Source organism: Canis aureus, chromosome 6 (genome assembly GCF_053574225.1).
Source record: "Canis aureus isolate CA01 chromosome 6, VMU_Caureus_v.1.0, whole genome shotgun sequence".
In the NCBI taxonomy this organism is placed as follows: Eukaryota; Metazoa; Chordata; class Mammalia; order Carnivora; family Canidae; genus Canis; species Canis aureus.
The window spans coordinates 63,753,279-63,779,548 of NC_135616.1; the positions used below are offsets into that span (position 1 = coordinate 63,753,279).

Sequence of the window (26,270 nt, forward strand, 5' to 3'; positions counted from 1 at the left end):
AAAGATACCATGAACTGCAAGACATTTTCTTTGATTTCAAGTTGCATGTTAAGCACACTCTTCATCAACATCTATAGCAAATATAAATTGTATCAATTATTATGGTACATCTTAAAATATCTGTGTTTCAAGTGTAATGGTCTTGCTTCCTTATGAGAATGAAAACATTGTTTCCCTTAGGATAGTATTTCTATTTTTTTAGATTATTTTTTTAATTTTTATTTATTTATGATAGTCACAGAGAGAGAGAGAGAGAGGCAGAGACACAGGCAGAGGGAGAAGCACGCTCCATGCACCGGGAGCCTGATGTGGGATTTGATCCCGGGTCTCCAGGATCACGCCCTGGGCCAAAGGCAGGCGCCAAACCGCTGCACCACCCAGGGATCCAGATAGTATTTCTATTATATATATCCCTTCTCTGAAAAAGTACTGACAATATAGTGAGTACTAAATACTTGTTAAATGCTCATATTGAACTACTTCCTCAAATAACCAAGAGTAAAGCTATGATCCCTGTACCCTACATTCCTTTAAAAATATATTACTACCTCAAATTTAATGGTTCCTAGTAGAAAGGAACTAACCTGTTAAAGACCAAAATCACCTGCCCACCTGTTATGGCTGAGGGAAGCACTGATGGATGTAGGCACCACAGTCTGTAATCCTTCTCCTTCTATCTCAGTACCGACAAGGCAGATGAGCTGAAGATCTGGTAATCCAACACAATTTACTTCATGCCAACTTTTACCTGAAAGGGCATCATTGAATGGATAATGTTTATCAAAGATAAAAGATAAAATTCTAAATTTCTACCTAATATTCCGCTGAACAAACATCACCCATAATGTTATCTTGTCTTTACTCTTCCAGTATTTTGTTATCCAATAAAATTCCCAATGTAAATGAATAAGTTACAAAACTGACAAAATTAATAGAAAATGCATAAATGCCATATCCCAACCCAACTCCCCATTTCCCCACCATAGCCCCAATAGCAAAACAATAAAACAAATAACTTACTCTCCATGAGGTCCAGGTAAACCAAGAATGCTATATAAACTTGGCTGGCATCTCCTATATCTAATTCCATCATTTCTAAATACTGGAAATCAAAAGGTAATTGTCAGAGAAGAATCTCTTAATATTTTCTTTCACTCAATCAACAACGATTCACTAAATATATATATATATATATATATATAATATAAAGTAGAAGACTCTCTTCCAGGTATAATGTGAGTTAGAAGGCCTGATCTCTGTCTCTAAAAAACTTGTGTTTTTTTTTTAAAGATTTTATTTATTTTATTTATTTACTCATGAGAGGGATCCCTGGGTGGCTCAGCGGTTTAGCTCCTGCCTTTGGCCCAGGGCACGATCCTGGAGACCCGGGATCGAATCCCACATCGGGCTCCCGGTGCATGGAGCCTGCTTCTCCCTCTGCCTGTGTCTCTGCCTCTCTCTCCTCTCTCTCTCTCTCTCTGTGACCATCATAAAAAAATAAAAATTAAAAAAAAAAAAGATTTTATTTACTCATGAGAGACACAGAGAGAGACAGAGAGAGAGAGGCAGACACAGGCAGAAGGAGAAGCAGGCTCCATGCAGGGAGCCCAACATGGGACTCGATCCCGGGACTCCAGGATCATGCCCTGGGCCTAAGGCAGGCACTAAACCGCTGAGCCACCCAGGGATCACCCCAAACTTGTGACTGTTAAGGTAAACACATGCACACTTCACAACTGTTGGGCAATTAACAACCCATGATGGTTAAGTGATTAAAAACCAGTGTGTGAAATAAAAAACAAAAACAAAAAAACATGACATAAGAAATCAGAGGAGCTCTACTGGGATAGCTTGGTTGGTGAATGTTTCATGGCAGAAGTGGACACAGATTGGGCCCTGAAGGGCAGATATGATTTGAGTGAATAGAGAAGACAGGGTAACGGTGTGGGAGTAGAGGTGGGTGTAGGCCACACATACTCAGGGCCTAGAGAATAGTCTATCTGCCAGGAGCACAGACACTTCTTAACAGGGTTTCTGTGCTAGCACATTAGTGAGAGCCACCATTTCCATGTACTCTGTTTGCCTTTGAAGAAAGTCAGCTAAAATATCCCTCCTGGCTTCTGTCTGATTTGTGCTTGGGTCAGCACTGGAGAACATTCTTCAGTGGACTCCCACTGCAAGGGAAGCCTGAGGTTTCCCAGCTATCCAGCGACTCAGTGGGTAAGCAGGCCTAATGCAGACTTAGTGGGTAAGCAGGCCTAATGCAGAGGTGAGGCATCAGCAGACCTGCATGGGTGCAGACCTGCAGTCATCCTCTCCAGCTTCATTGTAAGTATGTACAGGGCAGGAGAACAGGGGTATTGCTAGTTGTCTTCCTCACATCTCAAATGTGTTTTAAAATAACACTGAAAAGGTAACTGGAGACCAGGTTACAAGGTCTTGACACCCAAGCTAAAAGCCTGAATTTTACCCGTAAAGAAACACTGAGGATTTCTAAGCATAATAGAACGAAATTAATGTTGCATACTATATACACTATTTCTTACATATATTACATAGAGCTTAGTACGTCAAGTGCTTTACAAATATTAACTGATTTAATCCTGTAACAACCCTCTCCGGTAAGAACTATTATTATCCCCATTTTACAGATGAGAAAACTGAGAAACAATGAGATTTTAAAACTCCACACACACACACACACCCAAAAAATCACAAAGCTAGTGACCTAACAGGGTTTCCAACTCAAGCAGTGTATTCAAAGTCTCGGGCAGAACTACTGGGTTCATGCTTCTTAAACGTGTTACGGTTCTTCTTTTTTATGGCACCGAAAAACGTATCCATGTTTGTTTTCCTTCACCTTGATGGGGGGAATAAGGGGTTAGAGGAGGAGAATAAAATCAAGAAAGAGAACTTGAAAAGGGATTGACTCTTTTCAGACTTACACCTTCGGAAATTTCCTTTTGACTTTTTTTTTTTTAAAGATTTTATTTATTCATGATAGACATAGAGAGAGAGCGAGAGAGGCAGAGACACAGGAGGAGGGAGAAGCATGGAGCATGCAGGGAGCCCGACGCGGGACTCGATCCCAGGTCTCTAGGATCACGCCCTGGGCTGAAGGGGGCGCTAAGCCGCCGAGCCACGCGGGCTGCCCTTGACTTGTTTTTAGATAATGGTCTATGAACTACTGCTTGCTCCCCGGCAGAGGACTCCCTTCGTACTCAAGGAACCCGACCAGTCTGAGATTTCCTACAAAAGCCCCGTCTCCATTCACTGGCCCGTTACTGGTCCAGGGCAGCAACTGGCCAAGCAGAAGCGAGCAAGGATCTATCTCCTTTGCTCCTTTACAAAACAGAACAAAAAAGTCAAACCAAGCCAGACCCCACACCCTTAATGCTGAGCAGCCCCGCTTTGGGGAAGAACCCATTGCAACGTCACAGGGAGGAGGGCGCCTCAGCGCGCCCGGGGCTCCGGGCGAAGTGCGCACGCGCCGGCGCCCACGCCTCGGCCCGCGTTCCCTGCGCACGGCCCCACGGCGCTTCTGCTGCGGGCGCGGTGCCTGCTGGGTTCCCGCGAGGACTGAAGGAGGCCGACCCAGGGGCGCCCCGCGCGGCAGAACCCAGACAGGTGGAGGCGCACGAGGGGGCGCTGCCTCGGGAGGGGGCCGCCGGACGTCCCGCTCGGGAAAGGCTTGGCTGGGAGGGGGCGGGGTACGCGGCTGCCCCAACGAAGCGTCCGGCTCGTTTAAACAAACGTGACACCGCCGGCGGCTGGCGGACCGCGCGCGCGTCCCGGGCTCTGATGTTCGCGCGCAAACCGCGGGGAGGCGGCCCTCCCCCCCCCCCCCGGGGAAGGCGCCCCGCTCCTCCCGCGCCTCTGACCTTTGGGTGGGTGCCCATCCAGGCGTCCTCGGGGGCCCAGGAGGGGGCGCCACCGCCGCCGCCGCCGCCGCCCGGGCCCAGCCCGCTGCAGCCAGGGGTGGGCTCCGAGCCGCCGCGCTCCTCCATGCCGGGCCGGGCCGCGCGCCGCTGGTGCACCACGCCCCGCGCCCGGCCGGCAGCAGGGGCGCGCGCGTCTGCGTTCCGCCCTCCCCCCGGCGCGCGGAGGGTGCGGAGACTCGGAGCGGAGAGAGAGGAGCTCCTCCCTCTGGCGATCGCAGCGGGAGCCCGGGCGGACGGCGCGCTGCAGCTCCGCGTGCGTGTACTCAAACCTGGGCAGGTGCCAGGGCCAGAGAAAGTTCAGGGGGGCCCCCAGCCCAGGAGCCCTTCTTCCTCTCTCCATGCGTGCTGTTTGCAGCCCTGTGGGGGCAAGTGGGAAGGGCCGTAGCCTTGGCTGCAGGGCTCCAGTTGCTGGTGACCCAGAGAGCCTCACTCAGGTGTGCGGTCGTGGAAGTTTTCAGGTGTGGAGGTCGCTGAGGTCTCTAGAGGGGAGTGGAAAGACGAAAGCCCAGACTGCCTAGAACCAGGTTTTTAGGCCCGACCTGCCATTGAGGATTAGAGGAGGGAGAGAAAACACGACTTGTTGAAGGAGAGCGCAGAACTTTAGGATGCCATCGTGAGCATGTGACCTGGAAGCCAGGGACGAACAGTTGCAGATACGCAGAGGAGGACACGGTAGGCATGTATGCAATAGAATCCGGAACCTCTCCAACTTCCCATTCATAAAATCCCAGGTATGATTCAAAGTTCCTGACATATGGGCAGCCCGGGTGGCTCAGCAGTTTAGCGCCGCCTGCAGCCCAGGGTGTGATCCTGGGGACTCGGATCGAGTCCCACGTCAATGCTCTCTGCATGGAGCCTGCTTCTCCCTCTGTCTGTATCTCTGCCTCTTTCTCTCTCTGTGTCTCTCATGAATAAATAAATAAAATCTAAAAAAAAAAAAAATCCCTGACATATGAAAGTCATGAAACTGGGTCACATTTTTTTTCGTCTGCCTCTGAGATGAATCACATGTTGAAACTGACAGATAAAGCTTTTAAACTGTTATAACTCTCTTCAATAACGTAAAACAAAACGTGTTTTCAGTAAACGAAAATCTCAGAAGGGACCAAAATCTCCTAAGAGAGAAAAGAAGAGAGAGCCAAATGGAAAGTCTGAAAATGAAATTTTCAGAAATAAAAAAACTTCACTGGGTGGACTGAACGGCCAACTGGAAATTACAGAGGAAAAATTAAAGTGAACTTGAAGGTCATCATTCAAGAAATCATCCAAGATAAATAACAAACAAAAATCATGTTAAAAAATGAACAGAACCCAGACCTGCTGCATGACATCAAACAATCCAGCATATATGTAAATGGAATACCCGAAGGAGAAAAGAAAGACAATGAGGCAGAAAAAAAAATGGAGAAATTAAAAATTGCCCCAAATTTGATGAAATAAATTTGCAGGTACAGAATGCTACATGAATAACAAAATAAACATGGTGAAGGCCACACTGGAGTCAACCTGCTAAAAGCCACATGAAAAGCTTGAAATGCATCAGAGAGCAAGAGAGAGAGGGAGAGGAAGCATGGGAGGGAGAAAGAAAGAAGAAAAGAAAAAAAAGAAAGCAGTGCCTTCCGTACAGGGAAAAGTGCATCTATTCCTGGTGTGAGGGAAAACCACACGTGAAGACTGGTAAATTGTCCCAGAATGTATTTCATTTGAATGAAGCTATTAAACTTTATTTCTACAAAGCAGCTGCTCACCCCCCCCCCCAGAAGCAAATGACACTGAAATTAGTATGCTCCCTGAAGCATTGAACAGTGACACTAATTCAAGTAATTAGAAGAAAATAAATCTGACTCCTAAAGATCCCAAACAGTTCTGATGATGTAGTTATAGAAGCATTAACAACGTTTTCTTCCCAATATAAGTAGAGGGGAGATTTTATAAATCGGTAAGGAGATCCAGTGGAATTAGGTACCATGTGAACAAGGCTGGCACATCTTCAGAGGAAGATGTTCAGCTTAAGTTTAAGAAAAAAAAGAGGGTCAAGGAATCCAAAAGGATGCAGAAAGAACCATAGACTGGAAAAGCGGCCAGAAATGTAAGATGCAAACCATCATGAGCATGTGACCCAGAAGCCAAGGCTGAAGAGTTGCATATAGGCAGAGAAGGACATGATAAGCATTTACACAATAAAATCCAGAACCTCTTCAAATTATCATTCACTAAATCCAAGATATGATTCAAAATTCCTGACATATGAAAGTCATGAAAATGGGTCACATTTTTTTCCTCCTGACTCTGAGATGAATCACATGTTGAAACTGACAGATAAATCTTTTAATCTATTATAATTCTCCTCAACAAAGTAAAACAAAACAGGGCAGCCCTGGTGGCACAGAGGTTTAGCACCGCCTACAGCCCGGGGTGTGATCCTGGAGACCCGGGATCAGGTCCCAGGTCAGGCTCCCTGAATGAAGCCTGCTTCTCCCTCTGCCTGTGTCTCTGCCTCTTCTCTCTCTCTCTCTCTCTCTGTGTGTGTCTCTATGAATAAATAAATAAGTAAAAAAAATCTTTAAAAAAATTATAAGAATGCTTTAAAAAAAAAGTAAAACAAAACATGTTTTCAGGAAATGAAAATCTCAGGAGACAAATAAAAATCTCCATAAGGGAAAGAGAAAAAAGAGCCAAATGGAAATTCTGAAAATAAAATTTCAGAAATAAAAAACTTCACTGGATGGATTTAAGAAAAAAATGGAAATTACAGAAGACTTTTAACGTCATCGTCGAGTACAAAGAATTGAAGACTGGAATGGGTTGTATCTTAGCTTCCATGTTAAAAAAATGAAAATATAAATAATTCTTGGTGATATGGAATGGCTAAGACAGAAAACAAAGGATTTTGAGAAAACTTAAAGTATAGAATCAAAATGAGTTACTGTGGCCATCTAGAATGAAATCCACCAGAGAACTGGTTAGAGTTTCAGCTTCTCACAGACTGAAGAATTTCTCCTTTTATAAATGCTCCAATAGTTCACTATTAAGTGAAATTAAGTAGTTAGAAGAAAAGCTAGAGAAGTAACAACAAAAACAATTCTCCTTGAGTAGAGTGGATGTAATCAAATTCAGTGTAATCTGGCACTTGCTCTACTGATTTCCCATTTTGATATCCAAGCCAGACCATTTTATTCCTACAAAAAAAAAAAAAATCTTCTCCTTCTCCTTCTTCTTGCATGACACAGTCATACAAATATGGACAGAAATGATGTGTCCAGGCAGAGACATTTTAATTCAACTAGAGTCTGAAGAGAAAAATTAAACTTTGAATTCTGATGTGAGTTTTTAGTGTTTAAAAAGAAAAAGCTTTTTACACAGTATTATTAGGACAATGATTTCAAGCTGAGAAATGGAGGCTAGCATTCTATATCAGCTTTTAATACATTGGTTGAAAGAATGCTCATACATATTTTGTTCCTTCTTTTATACATAAAGCATACAATTTCCCATTCTTTGTATTTCAAGAATTTGTGAGGTGTTTATACCTTTAGTAAAATATTCAGAATGTTATATTTTGCCATTCATGTGAATGAGCATATATGAGGGACCTCTATTATATAGAAAAGAATGTAAAGTGATCCAAAATATTATCTCCAATTTCTCATAAATTTAAGAGTACAATCTAAACCCCTCACTTACAAAATCAAGATGTAGTACATTTGTTTTTTTCTTTTTTTAGTACATTTGTTTTTTAAATACTGTTTCCATTTGGAACAAAAACTACAACAAATATAAGGTATGAAGGATAAAGAGGAGCAACACTTTATAGATTATAAATGTTATTGAAGATTGTTAGAGAAGACCTAAATATATGGACAGACATAGTATGCCTCTGGAGAGAAAGAATCAGTATTGTACATGTGGTAGTTTCCCCCATATTGATCTATAAATTCTAGCAACTCTAGTCACAGTGCCAATGGGGATTTCCCTAATATCTGATAAACAGATTCTGAAATGTAGGCATAAAAGAACCAATAATAACTAAGACCCTTCTGATGAACAAGCAGAGGACATTTATTATAAAGGTCTATAATTAAGAGTATATGACATCGATGCAGATACATAATAGATAAACAAACCAATGGAACTAAATACAGAGTCATACAAATATGGACAGAAATGATGTTGTAGATGTGGAGAGGAGTTGAAGCAATTATATATATATTAAGAATATACATTCACACACACGTAAATTGGATTCCTAATTGCGCTATAAACAAAATCAGTTTCAGGTGACTTAAAGGCTTAAAGTTAAATCCAAATAAGTAAAGATTCTAGGAGAAAAATGTAAAAGAATTTTTATGACCCCAAGATAGAAAAGGATTTCCTAAGTAAAACACAAAAAATACCATCAATATGAAAAAAGTTTGCTATGTTTGATGACATTTGAATTAAGAATTTCTGACACCGGGATCCCTCGGTGGCGCAGCGGTTTAGCGCCTGCCTTTGGCCCAGGGCGCGATCCTGGAGACCCGGGATCGAATCCCACGTCTGGCTCCCGGTGCATGGAGCCTGCTTCTCCCTCTGCCTATGTCTCTGCCTCTCTCTCTCTCTTTCTCTCTCTCTCTCTGTGACTATCATAAATAAATAAAAATTTAAAAAAAAGGAATTTCTGACACAAAGATAATGTGGAAAAAAAGCCATAGACTTGGAGAAGGCATCTGTGACACATAATTGGAAGAAAGAATTCATATCCAGAATATATAAAGAACTCCTAAAAATCAATTAAGAAATGAAACAAAGCACTCTATAGGAAAAAAATGGAAATAAATAAGAAAAGGACATAAATGGCTAACAAACATTAATTGGTACTCAACCACCTTGGTAGAAGGAGAAAATCTAAATTGAGACAAGAAGGTACCATAAAATCTCCTCCTCCTCCTCCTCCTCCTCCTCCTTCTTCTTTTAAAGATTTTATATACTTATTTGACAGAGGGAGAGAGAGAGAGCACAAGCAGGGGAGTGGCAGGCAGAGGGAGAAACAGGCTGCCTGTTCAGCTGTGGAGCTCTGTCCCAGGACCCTGGTATCATGACCTGTGCTGAAGGCGGAGGCTTAACCAACTGAGCCACCCAGGCACTCCTAGAGTAGTGTATTTCAAATAGAAGGCTATGATCCTTAGAGATTGTGAAATAAATTGAGTGACTGGAGTCCATTTTTAAAAATGAATTATTTAAAATAGAAGAGAAAGTATCAGTGAGCATTTACATATGGTAGGAATAACTGTTACTAAGTGTTGCTTTATGAACATTTTGTTTCAGGTACATATTTGTACTATACCATGGTATCACTTGCATTTCTCACTGAAGGTTATAGTAAAAAAAATTATCTTCTCTGGACCAGGAGATATGTACAAGAATATTCATGGGAGTATTGGTTGGAATAGAAAAAACTAAGACAACTCAAATATCTTTAAACAATAGAATAGATACATCTATCATTATATAATCGTATAGCTTATTACTAAGTGAGAATAATGAACAATAACTTCATCAACAACTTGGATTAAGCTAAAAAAACCTAATGTACAGTCAAAAATATTAGTTACAGAATAATATAAAAATTTGATTTACATAAAATTCAAATACAAGTTGTACATAGATGTTCACAGAAGCATTACGATAGCCCCAAAGTAGAAACAACACAAATGTCCATTATTTGATGAATGTATAAATAAAATGTAGTTTACCCATGCAATGGAATATCATTCAGCAACAAAAAGGAATGAAGTACTGATATGCATGTTACAACATGGAAAGGCCTTGGAAACATAATGCTAAGGGATAGAAGATAGTCACAAAAGACCACATATTGTCTAATTCCATTTATATGAAATATCTAGAATAGGCAAATTTATAGACAGAATAGATTAGCTGTTCCCTAGGGCTAGGGTTAGATGTTCCTAGGAAATGGGGATGGACTGTTAAAAAAAATATGAGATTTCCTTTTGCGGTGATGAAAATGTTCACAAATTGATTATGGTGATGTTGCATAACTCTGTAAATTACACTAAAAGCCATTGGATTGCATACTTTAAGTTGGTAAATTGTATGGTATGTGGAAAAAAATTTCAAAGCTAGGCAATACTAAAACACATTAAGGAGGTATATTAGCCAGGGTTATCCAGAGGAACAGAACCTATAGGATGTGTGTGTGCATGGACAGACACACACACACACACACACACACACACACACACCCCGAGAGAGAGAGAGAGAGAGAGAGAGAGAGAGCTTGATATTCTTGACACTAAGGAGCTCATGTAATTGTGGGGACTGGCAAATCCATAATTTGTAGGGCAGGCTGGCAGGCTTGATACCCAGAGAGTAGTTGATGCTGAGTTCAAAGGCAGCCTGGAGGCTGAATTCTTTCTTTTTTAAGTGACCTCAGTCTTTTCTCTTAAGGACTTCAACTGATTGAATGAGATTACCTTATGAAAGGTAATCTGTTTTACTCAAAGTTTACTGATTTAATTGATCTTTAAAAATTTTTTTTCGGGCAGTCTGGGTGGCTCAGTGGTTTAGCGCTATCTTCAGCCCAGGGCATGATCCTGGGGACCCTGAGTCCCACATCCGGCTCCTTGCATGGAGCCTGCTTCTCCCTCTGCCTCTGTCTCTGCCTCTCTCTCCTGTGTCTCTTATGAATAAATAAATAAAATCTTTAAAAAATTTTATTTATTTATTTGGGAGATTTGTTTATTTTGTGAGAGCACGAGCAAGAGGAGGGGCAGAGGGAAAAGGAGAAACAGACTTGCTGATCAGGGAGCCCGATGCAGGGCTGGATCCCAGGACCCTGAGATCAAGACCCAAGTGAAAGACAGATACTTAACCGAGTGAGCCACCCTGGTACCCCTTACTGACTTAATTGTTAATCACATTCAAAAAAATACCTTGCAGCAACATCTAGATTGGTTTAATGTAATTACTGGGTACCTTAGCCTAGCCAAGTTGACACATAAAATTTACCATCCCTGTAGGTAAAATTCTAAATAAAATTAAGAGACTCATTAATATAAAGTTCAGTCTAGTGCTTGTCTCTAGGGAGCAGAGCAGAATATTTTGACAGTAAGGGATACCCAGAGGGTATCAAAGTTTATGATTCATGTTCTGTTTCTCAAGGTGGGTGCTGGGTATATGGACTTTCACTTTATTTATAGTATTTAAATATACAATATATTAAATGGATAATGTATATATTACATGTTTATTAAATATTTTATATTAAACTTTTTCTAAGAAGTAGAGTACAAGGGTAAGTGGGTACTTTCTGTATATAAAATATGTAAACAGCTGCATATATACAGTCTTAAGTAATACTTGGCTTTGTAAATGTGAAAATGTATCAAAAGCAATTCATGAGCAAAAAAAATCCCATCTCTGTCTCTAGATATGTATTCGCATTTGCTATCAATATGAGTATTGAATTTCACTGGAAGGAATGAGTACAAATCTACAATGAAAACACTGAAATTGAAAAATGCCATGTTAGAATTATCCCAGAATGTTTAATGGTGGTTGTGATGGCGTAATGGATTTGTGATAGTTTTTTTCTTTCTTTTTCCATTTTCAACATATATTTTATCCTATAGTAAAATAGGCTTCAATAAATCATTGAATTTGGAGCCATTGGAGTCCTTTAGAAGGACTAAATCCACTTTACATATTCATGTTAAAATATTTCTGTCAACATACTTAGCTTGTTTTATTTTATTTTATTTTTTTTAAAATTTTTATTTATTTATGATAGTCACAGAGAGAGAGAGAGGCAGAGACACAGGCAGAGGGAGAAGCAGGCTCCATGCACCGGGAGCCTGATGTGGGACTCGATCCTGGGCCAAAGGCAGGCGCCAAACCACTGCGCCACCCAGGGATCCCACTTAGCTTGTTTTAAATGTCCCTTCCTGTTTCCTTCCATCCCTCCCTCTAATCCTGCCTCCTTCTCTCCCCTTTCCCTTATTCCTTCCTTTCTTCCTCCCTTCCTTCTTTATTGCCCTGTCCAAAACATCCACTACAATATTGAGTGGAAGTACTGAGAAAGGACAGACTTTTCTTATTTTTTATCTTAGGAGGAAAACTTTCATTCTTTCACCATGAAGTATAATGTTAGGTGTAGGATTTTTGTATATGGTCTTTATCAGGTTAAGTTGCCTTTATTCCTACATGGCTGAGAAAGCATATTGGATTTTGTAAAATTCTTTTTCTGCACCCCTTGAGATGATCATATTTTCTTTCTTTCTTTCTTGTTTGTCAGTATGGAAAGTTGTGTTTATTGATTTTTAAAATGTTAAACCAATCTTGCATAACCCAGGTATGGCTCATGATGTGTTATCTTTTAAATAGTTAAAATTCATTTGCTAAATTCTATTTAGAAATTTTGTGTTTATGTTCATGAGGGATATGGGTATGTAGTTTACTTTTAATAAATGGTTTGGACATTGAGATGATGCTGGCCTCATATAATGAGGTAGAAAGTGTCTCCTTTTCTATTTTCCAGAAAACCTTATATAGAATTGGTAATATTTCTTCCTTAAATGTTTGGTAGAATTCATCACTAGAGCCATCTGAGCCTAGAGTTTTCTTTGTGGGCAGATTTTAACTACAGTTTAGTTTCTTTAATAGATAACAGAACTATTCACTTACCTAATTCTTTTTTTTTTCTTACCTAATTTTTCTTAAACAAACTTTCATAGTTTGTCCTTCAAGGAATTTGTCTTTCATTTAGCTTATCACATGTATAGGCCTAAGATTGTTCATAATATTTTCATATCATTTCTTTAACACCTATAGATTCTTCAGTGATGCCATTTCACTACTGATTTGTGTCTTTTCTCTAATTTCCGTGATCAGTATGGGTTCAGGCTTATATATTTTATTACCTCCTCAAAGAACTAGCCTTTGTAATAATTGATTTTCTCTATTGTTTTTTCTGTTTTCTCTTTCATTGAATTTTGTTCTGATTTTTTTAATGGCCTTTGCTCTACTTACTTTAGACTTATTTTGCCTTCTTTTTCTAGTTTGTTTTTTGGTGGAAGTTGAGGTCATTAATTTCAGTCTTTCCCTTTTTTCATGTATAGGAATTTAATGTTATAAATTTACCTCTACATCGTTCTTTAAATATATTGTGTTTTCATTAGCTCAACAGATTTTCTTATTTCCCTTCTGATTTTTTTTTCTTAAACCCATAGGTTATTTACCTAGATATTTATATTTAAATATTTACCTAAATATTTACCTATTTACCTGTTATTTAGTTTCCAAATTTCAGGAGACTTTTTCAGAGATCTTTCTATTAACAATTTCTAAAGCAATTCTATTATGATCCAGTAGCATAGGTAAATGCTTCTTTTTACAGCCTTATTGAGATATAATTGACTGATTAATCATGTAAGTTTAAGACAAACAATATGATGATTTGATATACGTATATAATGTGGAATAATTGCCACAGTATGGTTAGTTACTATATCCATTATCTCACATCCTTACCTTGTGTGTGTGTGTTTGCGTGTGTAAAGCACTTTTAAGATCTACTTTATTGGCAACTTTCAGGTGTATAATGTAACTATAGTCATCATGTTGCACGTTACATCCCCAGAACTTATTCATCTTATAAACAGAAGGTTGTACCCTTTGACCACCATCTCTCATTCCTCCCATCCTCCACCCCTGGCAACCATCATTCTACTCTCTGTTTCTGTGAGTTTGGCTTTTTTAGATTCCACATAGAACAGATTTCTGTTTGATATATCTCTCAGCATAATGCCCTCAAGGTTCATCCATGTTGTCACAAATGAAAGGATTTCCTTCTTTTATACACACACACACACAAATGGATAAAGAAAATGTGACACAGGGCACCTAGGTGGCCCAGTCAGTTAAGCATCTGCCTTTGGCTCATGTCATGGTCCTGGGGTCCTGCAATGGAACTCTGCGTTAGGTACCTTGCTTAGTGGGGAGCCTGCTTCTCCCTCTCCTCCCCGCTTGTGCTTTCTCTTGTTATCTCTGTTTCTCTCAAATAAATAAATAAATAAATAAATAAATAAAATCTTAAAAAAAAAGAAACTGGTACATATATGTACCATATATGTACACATATATACATATATATATTTACATATATATATGCTACATTTTCTTTATTCATCCATCAACAGAAACTTAGGTGTTTATGTCTTGGCTACTGTAGATAATGGTGCAATGAATATGTGAGTGCAGATGTGTCTTTGAGACATTTCCTTCACATCTAAAACCAAAAGTGGAATCACGGGATCATATGATCTCTTTTTAATTTTCTGAGAAGCCTCCATACTGTTTTCCATAATGGCAGTCTCAATTTACTTTCCCACCGACTGTACAAAGTGTTTCCTTTTCTCCACATCCTTGATAGCATTTGTTACCTATTGTCTTTTTGAGCATAGTCCTTCTAATAGGTGTGAGGTGATATGTCATTGTGGTTTTGATTTGCATTTCTCTGATGATTAGTGATGCTGAGCACCGTTTCATGTATATGTAGGCCATTTGTATACCTTCTTTGGGGAAACATCTATTCAGGTCTTTGCCCATTTAAAAAATAGGATTATTTGTGTACTGTTGAGTTGCATGAGTTCCTTGTATATTTTGGATATTAACCCCTTATCAGATATTAGGTTTGGAAACATTTTCTCCATTCCATAGGTTGTCTTTTCATCTTGTTGATAATTTCTTTTGCTGTCTAGAGGCATTTTAGTTTAATGTAGTCCCACTTGTTTATTTTTCCTTTTGTTGCTTGTGCTTTTGCTATCGTTTTGAAAAAAATTATTACAAGACCAATGTTAAGGAGTTTTTTTTATATTTCTTATAGGTATTTTACAGTTCAGGAATCTTACATTTAAGTCTTTAACCTGTTTGAAGTTAATCTTTCAAGTCATGTAAGGTCCAGGTTCATTCTTTTGTATTTGAATATCTGATTTTCCCAATATTATTTATTAAAGAGGCCATCTTTTTCCCATTGAGCATTCATGGCCCCCCTGTCAAATACTAGTTGAACATATATGCATGGATTTATTTCTGGGTTCTCAATTCTGTTCTATTGGTCTCTGAGTCTGCTTTTATGCCAGTACCTTCCAGTTTTAATAATTACAGCTTTGTAATATAGTCTGAAATTAAAAAGTGTGATGAGCCTCCATCTTTTTTCTTTCTCAAGATTATTTTGGTTATTCAGGGTCTTTTGTTGTTCCATGAATTTTAGTATTGTTTTTTCCTTTTTTTCTAAAATTGCCACTGGAATCTTGATAGGAACAGCATGTAATCTATAGATGGCTTTGAATGGTATGGGCATTTTAAGAATAGTAAAGTCTTCCAACCCATGAACATGGAATATATTTCCAACTATTTTTGTCATCTTTAATTTCTTTCAAAAATAGATCAGATCTCCCACTTCCTTTGTAAAATTTATTTTGTAAAACTGGGCTATCTTCCCAGATAACATACAGATCTTCCACTTCCTTTGTAAAATTTATTTTGTAAAACTGGGCTATCTTATTTTTTTCAGGTAGTTTGTTGTTAGTGTATATAAAAGCGAATTATTTTTGCATGTTGATTTTGTATCTTGTAACTTTACTGAATTCATTTATTAGCCCAATGGGTAATAGAGTTTTACAAAGTTCGTGTAATCTATTGTAAAATCTACTTCTGCACCAAGCTTTATCTATAGACTAATTAAATCTGCACTACATTTCACACATATAAACTACTGTTTTCATATTTTATACTTGTTATGATTAATAAAATACACCTTCTGTGAATGTGTATTTTACAAATCTGCCATAATCAGGGAAAATCTCATTTTCTTTGCTAGGGCATAACTGATTAACAGGTTCTTTTTGTAACCAGTAAGGAGAACATTTAGAAAACTGAACACACCCTACAATACGAGGCTCCAGAAATACCAGCAACTGTCCATTAATCCCATTTCATCCCAGAGAAAGGGCGCTTGTCCAATAGTACCTGTGGCCTCTATGCAGGACAGCAATGGCAATTTCTGAAGGAGGATGGAGGAGGAAATGTGTGTAGGTCACTGGATATAAAAGTTTAAATGTTAGAGAAGAGGTTAGAGAAGGAGACATAGATTTGGAGGACGCAATTATCCTGGGAAATAGAGGTGCTAGAAGAGTAGCATATTGTTAAGGGGCACCCAGGGAAGGAGCTCAAACACAAGTAGAAACAGAGGTCCGGGAAGGTGAGAACTGAAGAGAGGTCACCAAATCTTCCAATGCTGACTGACATCATCCGTGGCTTTGCCAGAACAGCCTCTGTGAAGGAGTGAGAGGTGAAGAAGTGGAAAAAGCAAGGGTGGACCCCTTTTTGAAGGAGCTTGGCCAAGACAGAGGGAATTGCTGGAAGGAGACACAGGATTAAAACAGCCCCCCCCCCCCCCAAGGATAGGAAAGGAGTACGATTTTAGCTTGAGGGGGAGGAGCTGGTGGAGAGGGACCAGTTGCAGATTTGGTAGAGAGTAAAGATAAATGATGGAGCAAAGCCAAGTCATGGAAGAGAAGGGAGAGGATGAGATCAAAAACTCTGTTAGGAATAGGTGCCTGCAAGAAAGGAGGGCACCGGTAGGGATAATAGAGACAGGGCTGTTGAGGGAGTTCAATAACCTTCTGTGGAGGTGAGCAGGTGGGAGAAGAGTGATGAAGACTTCTAACAGTTGCAGAGAAGGAGGGACACAGAAGAAGTAGAAATCTGTGGGACGGGGCTGAGGGTGAATTGGGTTGGAGGTCCTGAATGTGCTGTGGTACGAACCCATCCTGCATATAGATAGATCAAGGGCTATACAATCCCACAAAGAAGGAACTCCAGATTTCAATACTAGGTTTCCTATGCTATGTTCAAGAGTACATACCCCATGGTAGTGCATCCTAGCAATTTCATTTTATGTGCTAATTGCATTTTTCCTTCAGCCCTTCCTCTCTTCTTCCTTCTCTCTTGCTCTCTTCTACTCCTACAAGGATGAATTTTCTCTGTATTTGTTACTCTTTGTTAGTTTGGGTCATTAAGGAAAAATGAAACTTTTTAAAAAATATATTTTATTAATTTATTCATGAGGGACACAGAGAGTGGCAGAGACATAGGCAGAGGGAGAGAGGCAGGTGGGGAGCCTGATATGGGACTTGATCACGACCTGAGCCAGAGGGAGACTCCCAACCACTGAGCCACCCAGGCGTCCCCAAAATCAAACCATTTACTCTTTAAAAAAAAAAAAAAAAAACTTGTTTATTCATGAGAAACACACAGAGACAGAGAATGGCAGAGACACAGGCAGAGAGAGAAGCAGGCTCCATGCAGGGAGAGGGACTCGATCCCAGGACTCCAGGATCACGTCCTTGGCCAAAGGCAGGCGCTTAACCCCTGAGCCACCCAGGGATCCCCAAAATCAAACCATTTAAATAAAACTTGTCAGGAAGCTCAGGACCCTGGGGCAGGGGGCCTGGAGAGGTGTGGGGCTTCAGAACAGTGTCCCACAAGCAGCTTCCCTTTAATGGCAAGGGTTCAGTCTGTCTCTAAAATTCTCCAAGTCTCCAAGCCTGGCGTATTGGGAGTCTACTCAGTCAAGGATGAACTTCAAGAGCAATTGAGTGTATAGGGAAATGCAAACACTCTGCCTTTGTGGAGATTTAAAAAAAAAAAAAAAGGTTGACGGTAGTAATGGATAGCCGGGTGACTTTCCGTCTTAGAACCCTACCCGTCTAGTCAATAGGTGCATTATGCAAAACTGGATACATTGCATCACTGTGAAGGACTTTAGACTGCGGTTTGCAAAAGCAGAATAAATTTTCTCGGAGTCGCACCGTTATGTACACACACACACACACACACACACACACACACACACACACGAGCGCGCAGACTCACGCCCACTGGCAGCGACGGCCGCACCTCGCAGCTCTAGGGGCAGCCGCGGACCCGAGCTCCACGAGCGGAGCCCGGACTGCAGGAACTTTCCGCGGGACTCGGGCGCAAGCCCCCCCGGGCCCCCCCGGCCCCCCCGCGGCCGTCGGCGAGCCGGAGCCCCCGGGAGCCCCCGGGAGCCCCCGGGAGCGGGAGCGGGAGCGGGAGCGGGAGCCGGAGCGCGGCGGCAGGTCCGCGGGGCGCCCTCGCGTCAGCACCGGGGCGGCGCGGCGGCGGCGGGAGGCTCGGGGCTGCAGGGCCCGCGGCCAGTGTGCGCGCGCCAGCCGGCCCGGGCAGCCGCGTCCCCCGCCGGGCCCTCGCCGCCCGCGCCCCGGCCCCGGCCCCGCGCCCTCGGGCCGCCATGGCCGCGCGCCGCGCCGCCGCCCTCGCCTGCTCGCTGCTGCTGCTGTCCGCCGCGCTGCTCCGCCGCGGCTGCCGGGCGCGCTTCGCCGCCGAGCCCGACTCGGAGCCCGACCAGGCGGAGGCGGCCGTGTTCCCCGAGTCGCCGGTGCAGAGACCCACGGTGCTCGTGGCCGTCCTGGCCCGCAACGCCGCGCACGCGCTGCCTCCCTTCCTCGGCTGCCTGGAGCGGCTGGACTACCCCAAGGGCAGGATGGCCATCTGGTGAGCGCGCGGGGACCCGCGGCCGGCCCGGCCCGAGCCCCCGACCCCCGAGCCCCCGAGCCCCCGAGCCCCCGAGCGCGCGTGCGGGTGCGGGTGCGGGTGCGGGTGCGCAGCGCGGGGCCGCGACCCTTCCCACGGCGAGGGTTTGTGCGGGGCCCGCAGGAGGGCCGGCTGAGCCCCGTTCCGACCCGACCCTCGCCCGCCGCCCCATCGCCCTGAGCCCCGGGGGTGCGCATCACCGCCTGGTGCCCCGGACGCGGCGGGAAGCCGATTGCGGTCGGGCAGGGCGCTCGGGCGCGGCGAGGTGGGGGACGCGCGCCGCCTGGCTCCCCGGCGCCTGGCTCCTGCTCTCGCCGGAGACCCTAGGGCAGTGGCGCCTGGTTCTCCCGGGGATGGTGGGGTGGAGGGCGGAGAGGAGGTACGGACCCAGACCTGGAGGTTAGGTGGGGCCCGCGTGTGCTCCCACCCGCGCCGCCGCCGCGGGGCCCCGTCGCTTCCGACGGCTCCGGGCTGTCCCCCAGGGGCTCATTCCTCGCCGCAGATGCAAACCACGCGGGGCGCCCCCGGGGTAGCGTCCTGGGGACCGAGCTGCCTTCCAGAAGGCAGACGGCCAAGGGCTACTGCCCCGGGACAGAGCCCCGCGCCTGGTACTGGGTTTGTTGCAGGGAGAACCGGGGCATCGGTGCGAGGGGCTGCCCGCACCAACTTTTAGAACTCGGTCTAGTCCCGCACCTTCCAGAGACGCAGGTATCAGAGTTGGGAGTCAGGGGAGCCGCTGAAAGGCCCCTGGAGGAGGAGGTGCGCGCTGGCCGGGTGGTAGGCGCCCAGGAACGGGGACGGGGAAGACAGAGCCCGGGTCACCCCGGAGCAGTTTCTGTCCTGCGTTGATAAAGGGAGCTGGCCTCGGACAGGACACATCCTTCAAGCTGCGGTTGAGCGGAAAGAGAGAAGGGAGGATAAAGCCGTAGCTGAAATTGGCAGCCGAACCGTACCTGGTGGGAGAGGAGCGGAGGTGAGAAAGCAAACATGAGATATAGTGCGGCACTGTGCTATACACTGCTTTACTATTACCCTGTTATACGTGACTGCTGCCACGGAGAAGGGCACGTTATGTGGAAAGGGAGACCGGTGGTGCAGCCAGGTTTGCAACCAGAAGGAAGAAGGATTTTTTTTTTTTTAACCACTTCAATACCAAAGAAAATTGCACAAATGTCAGTTCTTAGATGCTTTCTTCAAAACAGATGTTTTACGATAGGGTCTTGGTCTTTATGCATTGCTTGGTTTTAAGGAACATCACAATAGTTGCTATAGGAAGTCGGTGAAGGGTGAACCAGGTAGGAAGGAGGCACAGGTTTTGCTACCTAATGTACAGACATTGCTCTCTTCTGTCGCATGGTGAAGTTTTAAAAGAGATACTAGGATCCCTATTTTACAACTGAAGCAACTGCGACTTCCATCAGGTCAGTCACTCAAAGTCACAGAACTAATAAACGGTGAAACTGGAATTGGAAACCAAGTTGGTCCCTAAAGTCTGCCCTAAACAGATAGTGGTGGGAACATAATAAGAACAAAATTTATTAAAAAAAACCTCTAGGCTACAAATTAGGAGGCAAGTTGTTCGTCACTAGCTTGATATGTGGCTTTGGGCCAGTTGCTTGGGATCCATAGACATCAATTTCCTCATCAGTGACATGAAGGGATTGGAAGAAATAATTCCAAATTCTTTCCAGCTCTTCAATTCCATTGATTGTATGATGTGATCAGAATCAAGCAAAAATGATTGTGCACCCTGAGTCCTCTGGGTGTTCCTTATTTTGTGGGTGTTGATGTTCTTTTCAGTTGGCTAGTATTCCAATTCTTCATTGACTTTTGGAATCTATTTTCCCTTAACCTTGTGAGTAGTCCATGTAACTGTACCTTGTTCCTTACGGCCAGTGTTGCAAAGTTAAGGATTTGAATAGGCCTTGGGCAACCACCGCATTAGGCACTAAAGACTTCTCTTTGAGTTCTGGTTTTGTATCATTTATTAGGTAATAATAACCAACAGGTCAGTTTAAAAGTAGTCCTTTAGGGCTCTCAGAGTACTTTCGTTAACTATGTCATCTCATTTGATCCATTCTACAAAGAAATAAAATTATCTCTGTTTTCTAGAAGAAGACATTGTATCTAAAGTAACTGACTTATGACTACACTTATTTATTAATGTCATAAATACTTAATAATAAGAGCTCACAGTTATTCTAAGCACTTTACAATCACTATAAGGTATATATACTATGATTATACCCTTTTACAGATGAGGAAACTGAGGCACAGAGAGGTTGTGCAAGCACACATCCCTGATGACCATCTTTTGTGAGATCAAGGCACTATGCCTTGCTCTAACTGAAAAAAGCTGAGTAAGATGTGGGTTCTCGCAGACAAATGTGGCTCTTTCTAATGAGCAGTGTAAGATGATCTCAGTGGCATGTGTAGGGGAGCAACAAAGGACTTCTAAATAAGTTTGGGGGCAGTTGTATGGTCATGGAAGCCTTCTTGAAAAGAGTTGACACTTAGTTGGAACCTGGCTTTGCAATACAAATAGGAATCCACTAAAACATGGGAAGTAAGGAGGCTTCCAGAAAGAGGGAAGAGTGAGGGGGCAAAAAAAAAAAAAGAAAAAAAGAAAAAAGAAAAAAAAAAAAGGCACTGGGGCATTAACCAGAGTTTCCTGTCAGGGGCAATAAAACAGGTGGCAGGCTAACTGACTGCAAATCTCCAAACTCATTGCATTGCACCACCGGAGCTGCTCACTTTGAGACTGGCACTAGGTGAATATTTGGCTGTGAGGGGCAGATTACCCTCCAGGAGGAAGCGCTAACTCAATTTAGGATGCTACTGCTTTGAGGAGCTTCTGCCAATGACTTCCTTTTAGTCTCTCAGTTTCAAGTTCTACTCAGTGTTCTGAGGTGCCAAAATGACTCGTATCCACTCTGCAAAGCCAGCATAACACTAATGTCAAAGATGGTCATGTAAAAAATGGTATTAGCTACTCAGAACTTCATGCAACAGAATCGGGTGGAGTATAGAGTCTGGGCTGCCAGCTTCCATTTAATCTTATCTCTGGAGCTCTGTGCACACTCAGTCTTCTTATTTATCTGCTAACCTATAACACTGGCTAGAGGAACATCTGATAAGACTTCTTTTCTGTATGAGTGAGAGGTGTGGTTCATTGAGCACATTCAGACTTCCCAATGCTGTCACTCCCTGCCCCCTTTCCCCCGAAGTTCTGGACCATATTTGCAGTCAGTTACCAATAGATTGCCCCACAAACTTTTACTGTCAGAGAATGAGTATAGTTATCTCAATTAGCATTAGATTTATTTGGATTAGAATGAATGAGGGGAAGTTTGTGTTTTAGAGAAGCTTTATTTTTTTATAATAAATTTATTTTTTATTGGTGTTCAATTTGCCAACATACAGAATAACACCCAGTGCTCATCCCGTCAAGTGCCGCCCTCAGTGCCCGTCACCCATTCACCCCCACCCTCCGCCCTCCTCCCCTTCCACCACCCCTAGTTCATTTCCCAGAGTTAGGAGTCTTTATGTTCTGTCTCCCTTTCCGATGATTTCCCACACATTTCTTCTCCCTTCCCTTTATTCCCTTTCACTATTATTTATAGACCAGGCAAAGGGAAAACTTGTCACACTTACCTGTTTGATCTCAAAACCCCAGCAAAGCAAATTGTTTTCCTTCAAGTATCATAATGGTGATAAGGAACTAGGTTGTTCCTTGTGTTCTAATTAAGACCTGTGCTGAGTTCGTGGGAGTCACTGCTGTGCTGAGATGAAGGGAACCATCCGGCACGTGGCAGTGCACTGCAGTGGGTGTGCTTTTCTTCAATGGAGCCATGAATGGTGGCCTTAGCAACAGAGGGAAGACTGATCTCATCTCCCTTCCCAAACCTATGATTAAGGGGAGGAGTGCCAAGTTGCCATGATAATGAAAAATGGAGCAGGGCACAAGGAAAAACACTTGACCCAAAAGACACATTAAGTTTGTCTTTTGGAGTTTACCATTGCTTGTGGGAAGACAGTGGGGATCCAGAGTTGGGGATTCAGAGTCTGTGCCATCGTAGGGCAGTAACTGCCGTGTAATTATAGAACGATTTGGGAATTTCATTTGGTAGAGCTCTGAAAAGTAGGAGACTGCATTGGGAACCATGGTATGGCTTTCTAAATCAAGAGATGGTTTTCTGTTGACATCAAGATAACCACGGTAGGCCTCCGCTTGTTCTGGGATGTCAATCCCGACATTTTGCACACTACTTCATTGCTGCAGTATTTGGGTGATTCTCCACTTCTTGATGTTCAACCAGTAGCATTTCGGTGAATGTTTAATTAGACACAGTAATATAAGTGTGTTTATAAAATATTTCAATCTACCACTATAGTTTCAGCACCAGCAAGAATAATGTCAGATTGTATCTTTACAGTCTTGACATTCAGTGCTTATGTTATCCCTCTGGAGGGAAGTTTCAGCTCTTGGATGAAAAACTCTGATACTTTGATCTCCTTCTCTCCATTGGTCTGTTTTCCTCACCTTTCCACCCTCTTTTTCTTATTCTCCCCCCACCTCCACCCCCGCCGCCTGGTGGTTTAGTAGTACGGAGGAGGGAGTATCCAAGATTACAGTCAGGTATGGTAGGGTTTGAATCTCCTGTGTGATTGTGGGCACATCAGTGAATCTCTAAGCGGAGCTTCTTCATCTGGAAATGACCAATATTAACACCTACCTCGAAGAGTTGTTTTTTTTTTTTTTAAGTTTTTAAACAAATGAAATAATGTATGGAGTATGTCTTCGTGTAAATGCTACTAAATAGATGATAATTGCTATTTCCTAGACATCTTTCCCTTTTGGTCCCATCTCCTTTTCCTTTCTCTTTCCAAATGAAGATTTTCAAAACAATAGATTCACAAGGAGCTCTCTTCATCTTCTTTCCAACCAAAAAATTATTAGCAGAATGAAAGCTAACATTCATTTACTAATGAAAACTAAACACCTTGATGACTAACCTAATCCTGACGACAACGCTAGACAAGAGGTGCTGTTATTCTCCTCACTTCACACAGAAGATGACTGAGGCACAGGTAATTTAAATAACTTGCCTGAGGTCACAAGGCGAGTGCATGCTGGAGCCAGGATGTGACCCAAGCAGCTAATGTCCCAGATTGTGTACAGATGGTCTGTTTAAGATCAAGAAAGGACCAATTAGTTCTAGTTTTTGTTTCTGTCAGTTGACCCAACTCAGGAAGATAAGAGTGCCAGTGTTTCTTCCTAACAAGAATGGCCCCTTCTGGTTGAATGACACAAGAGACTCAGTGGTTCCCTTCCGCTGTCTTGATAATTTCGTCACTTAGCTTAGCCACTTTCTAGTTACCAAACTCAGCTTTATTGTTGGTGGGTTTCATGGGTATAGAGTGAGACTAAATATGTGAATTGTACATAAATATGCAGATCACTTGCTATGATCACAGCTACATAGCAGCAGAAAGGAATTTATCAAGTGTTGTTAGTGGCAAGTGAAGAAGGCAGCACTATTCATATGCATGGTGGCTGCAGCATCTTGGGTTTGTTCTGGTAAAGCAGTTTCAGTTTTTCAGCCTTTTTAATTAGTGGTCTTAGGCTTGGTTGACCTTTAAACTCAACCTTCTTCCAAATGGTTGGAGAAAACTATCAATCATCTCCCCACCCTCCAATTTCAAACCATGATTGGGCCTCAGAATTATGTATTTCCTTCAGGTAAAAGCTGAAATGACTAATAAAAGGATGCCTAAATTCTCCTGCTTATTTTGTATTAATTGATGTACATGGGTGGGAAAACCAGAACACAGCAATACAGTGAATAAGTATTGGGATGAGATTTCTAGATTTTAAGCCCTGTGTGGCTGTTTTAATGTTGATTAATTTAAAAAATTTATTTATTTATTTATGTGTGAGAGACAGAGAGAGAGAGAGACAGAGAGAGAGAGAGGCAGAGACACAGGCAGAGGGAAAAGCAGGCTCTAAGCAGGGAGCCCAACGTGGGACTCGATCCCGGGCCTCCAGGATCCCACCCCGGGCTGAAGGCAGCACTAAATCGCTGAGCTACCGGGGCTGCCCAATGTTGATTAATTTTTTAAAAGATTTTATTTATTTATTTATTTATTTATTTATTTATTTATTTATTTAGCACAAGTCAGGGGAAGGGTAGAGGGAGAGCAAAGGGAAAATTTCAAGGAGACTCCCCACTGAGCATTCAGGGGCTCTATCTCATGACCCTGATATTGTGACCTGAGCTGAAATCAAGAGTGCTTAACTGACTGAACCACCCAGGCACCCCTTGATTATTTTATAACAAATAGCACTCATGGTTTAAAGGCACATGCCAGTTTTTCTAAGCAAGGTTTGGCTTTATGGATTTGTTTTCAGCAACTTTCTCCAGGTGATTGTCCCACTGAGCTTCATTGTGGCTCCAGGTATATAAGCAGGCTTCTTGAGGCTCCCTCCCTTGACTGTCTCTGGTGTCTCTGGTGGTGGTAGAAACGAACAATGGAAACTTTTTAACCAGGAAGGCTGCTGGTTGTGGCCTAGCCATTTTTTCCAACACTTAAGTGACCCATGGACACATGGGTCATATCACTGTATGTGGCACTGTCTTCGAGTCTTCCGCACAGTATAGTAGAACCATTATAAGACTTACACAGGGACAATAGTAGGACTATTCTAAGGCTTATTTCTGCACATTTCTTTAAATAATGTAATAATAGAGTATACAGTTTAATGTCTGAAAAAAAATTGATTATGCGTGCGTGGGTGGTGCAGTCAGCTAGGTGTCTGACTCTTGGTTTTGGCTCAGGTCATGATCTCAGGGTTATGAGATTGAGCCCTGTGTCAGGCTCCTTGCTCAACCAGCAGTCTGCTTAAGACTCTCTCTTTCCTTCTCCTCTGCCCCTCACCCCACCCCCCATTCTCTCAGGTGCACTCTCTCCCCCTCTCTCTAAAATAAAATAGATAAATCTTTTAAAAAATGGAGTAACCTATAATATGGCTGTTTGTCCTATTTCCCAGTTACCATATACTGAAGATAGTTCACTATATGTGTTTAAATCATAGCTGTTATTCATCAGAATTATAAAATGTGTCTACTGTGTATGTCTTGACATCTTTATTCTCAGAGGAGTGACTTGTTCATTTAACTGCACTTGCACTGTGAGTATATAAAAAATTGCTGTTTAAAAAATTCTGAACTCCTTTAAGGGCCTTGCAGATTTATTTAATAGTAATTTAATTATTTTAAGAATGTTCTCACCTGATTTTTTCTCTTCTCATGGAAATAGTAATATACTCCTATAATAAAGATTCGAGCAGTATGAATAGAAACATGATAAAAGGTAAATCTCCCTTCTGCTCTATGGCACCTGCCAGAGACAACCAATGTTAACAGCTTCTTATACATTCTTCTAGAAATTTTTTGTGCATGTACATATATTCTTTTAATGTTAACCTAAATATGAGTGTTTTGTATATTCTGTTCTGCATGAACGTGATTTTTAAAAAATCTATGTCTCTAATCCCAGCTTTTTAAAACTCTGCCAGCCCAACTATACTCCTGCCCTGGGTGGCATAGTAAAAGCTGGTTTAATGCACCACTGAACACTTCCTTGATTGCACCCAGCCTGTTCTCTTGTCCTTGTGTCTCTGGCCCCTAGAAA

The 26,270-nt window shown here is 42.5% G+C and overlaps 2 protein-coding genes across 6 annotated transcripts in view; one reads left to right on the plus strand and one right to left on the minus strand.

The window, feature by feature from the left end:
* TSEN15 (tRNA splicing endonuclease subunit 15) overlaps positions 1-4,039 on the minus strand; it is an 87,790-nt gene extending 83,751 nt beyond the window's left edge. For 2 of the 3 annotated variants that reach the window (XM_077901963.1, XM_077901964.1), the window contains exons 1-3: positions 3,882-4,039; positions 1,021-1,102; positions 613-748 (exon numbers count right to left, since the gene is read on the minus strand). In XM_077901963.1, coding sequence (XP_077758089.1) covers positions 613-748; positions 1,021-1,102; positions 3,882-4,007 — 344 coding nt within the window. In that variant the 5' untranslated portion in view covers positions 4,008-4,039. The remainder of the gene's footprint in view (positions 1-612; positions 749-1,020; positions 1,103-3,881) is intronic. The other variant, XM_077901965.1, reaches the window with a different exon arrangement.
* COLGALT2 (collagen beta(1-O)galactosyltransferase 2) overlaps positions 3,496-26,270 on the plus strand; it is a 123,906-nt gene continuing 101,131 nt past the window's right edge. The window contains exon 1 of one of the 3 annotated variants that reach the window (XM_077901961.1): positions 3,496-3,627. Coding sequence is in view for 1 of the 3 variants with exons in the window: in XM_077901959.1 (XP_077758085.1) it covers positions 18,274-18,536 (263 nt within the window). In the remaining 2 variants the exon portion in view is untranslated. Of the gene's footprint in view, positions 3,628-18,273; positions 18,537-19,526; positions 19,549-26,270 lie in introns of those variants that run through there. The other 2 variants (XM_077901959.1, XM_077901962.1) reach the window with 2 other exon arrangements.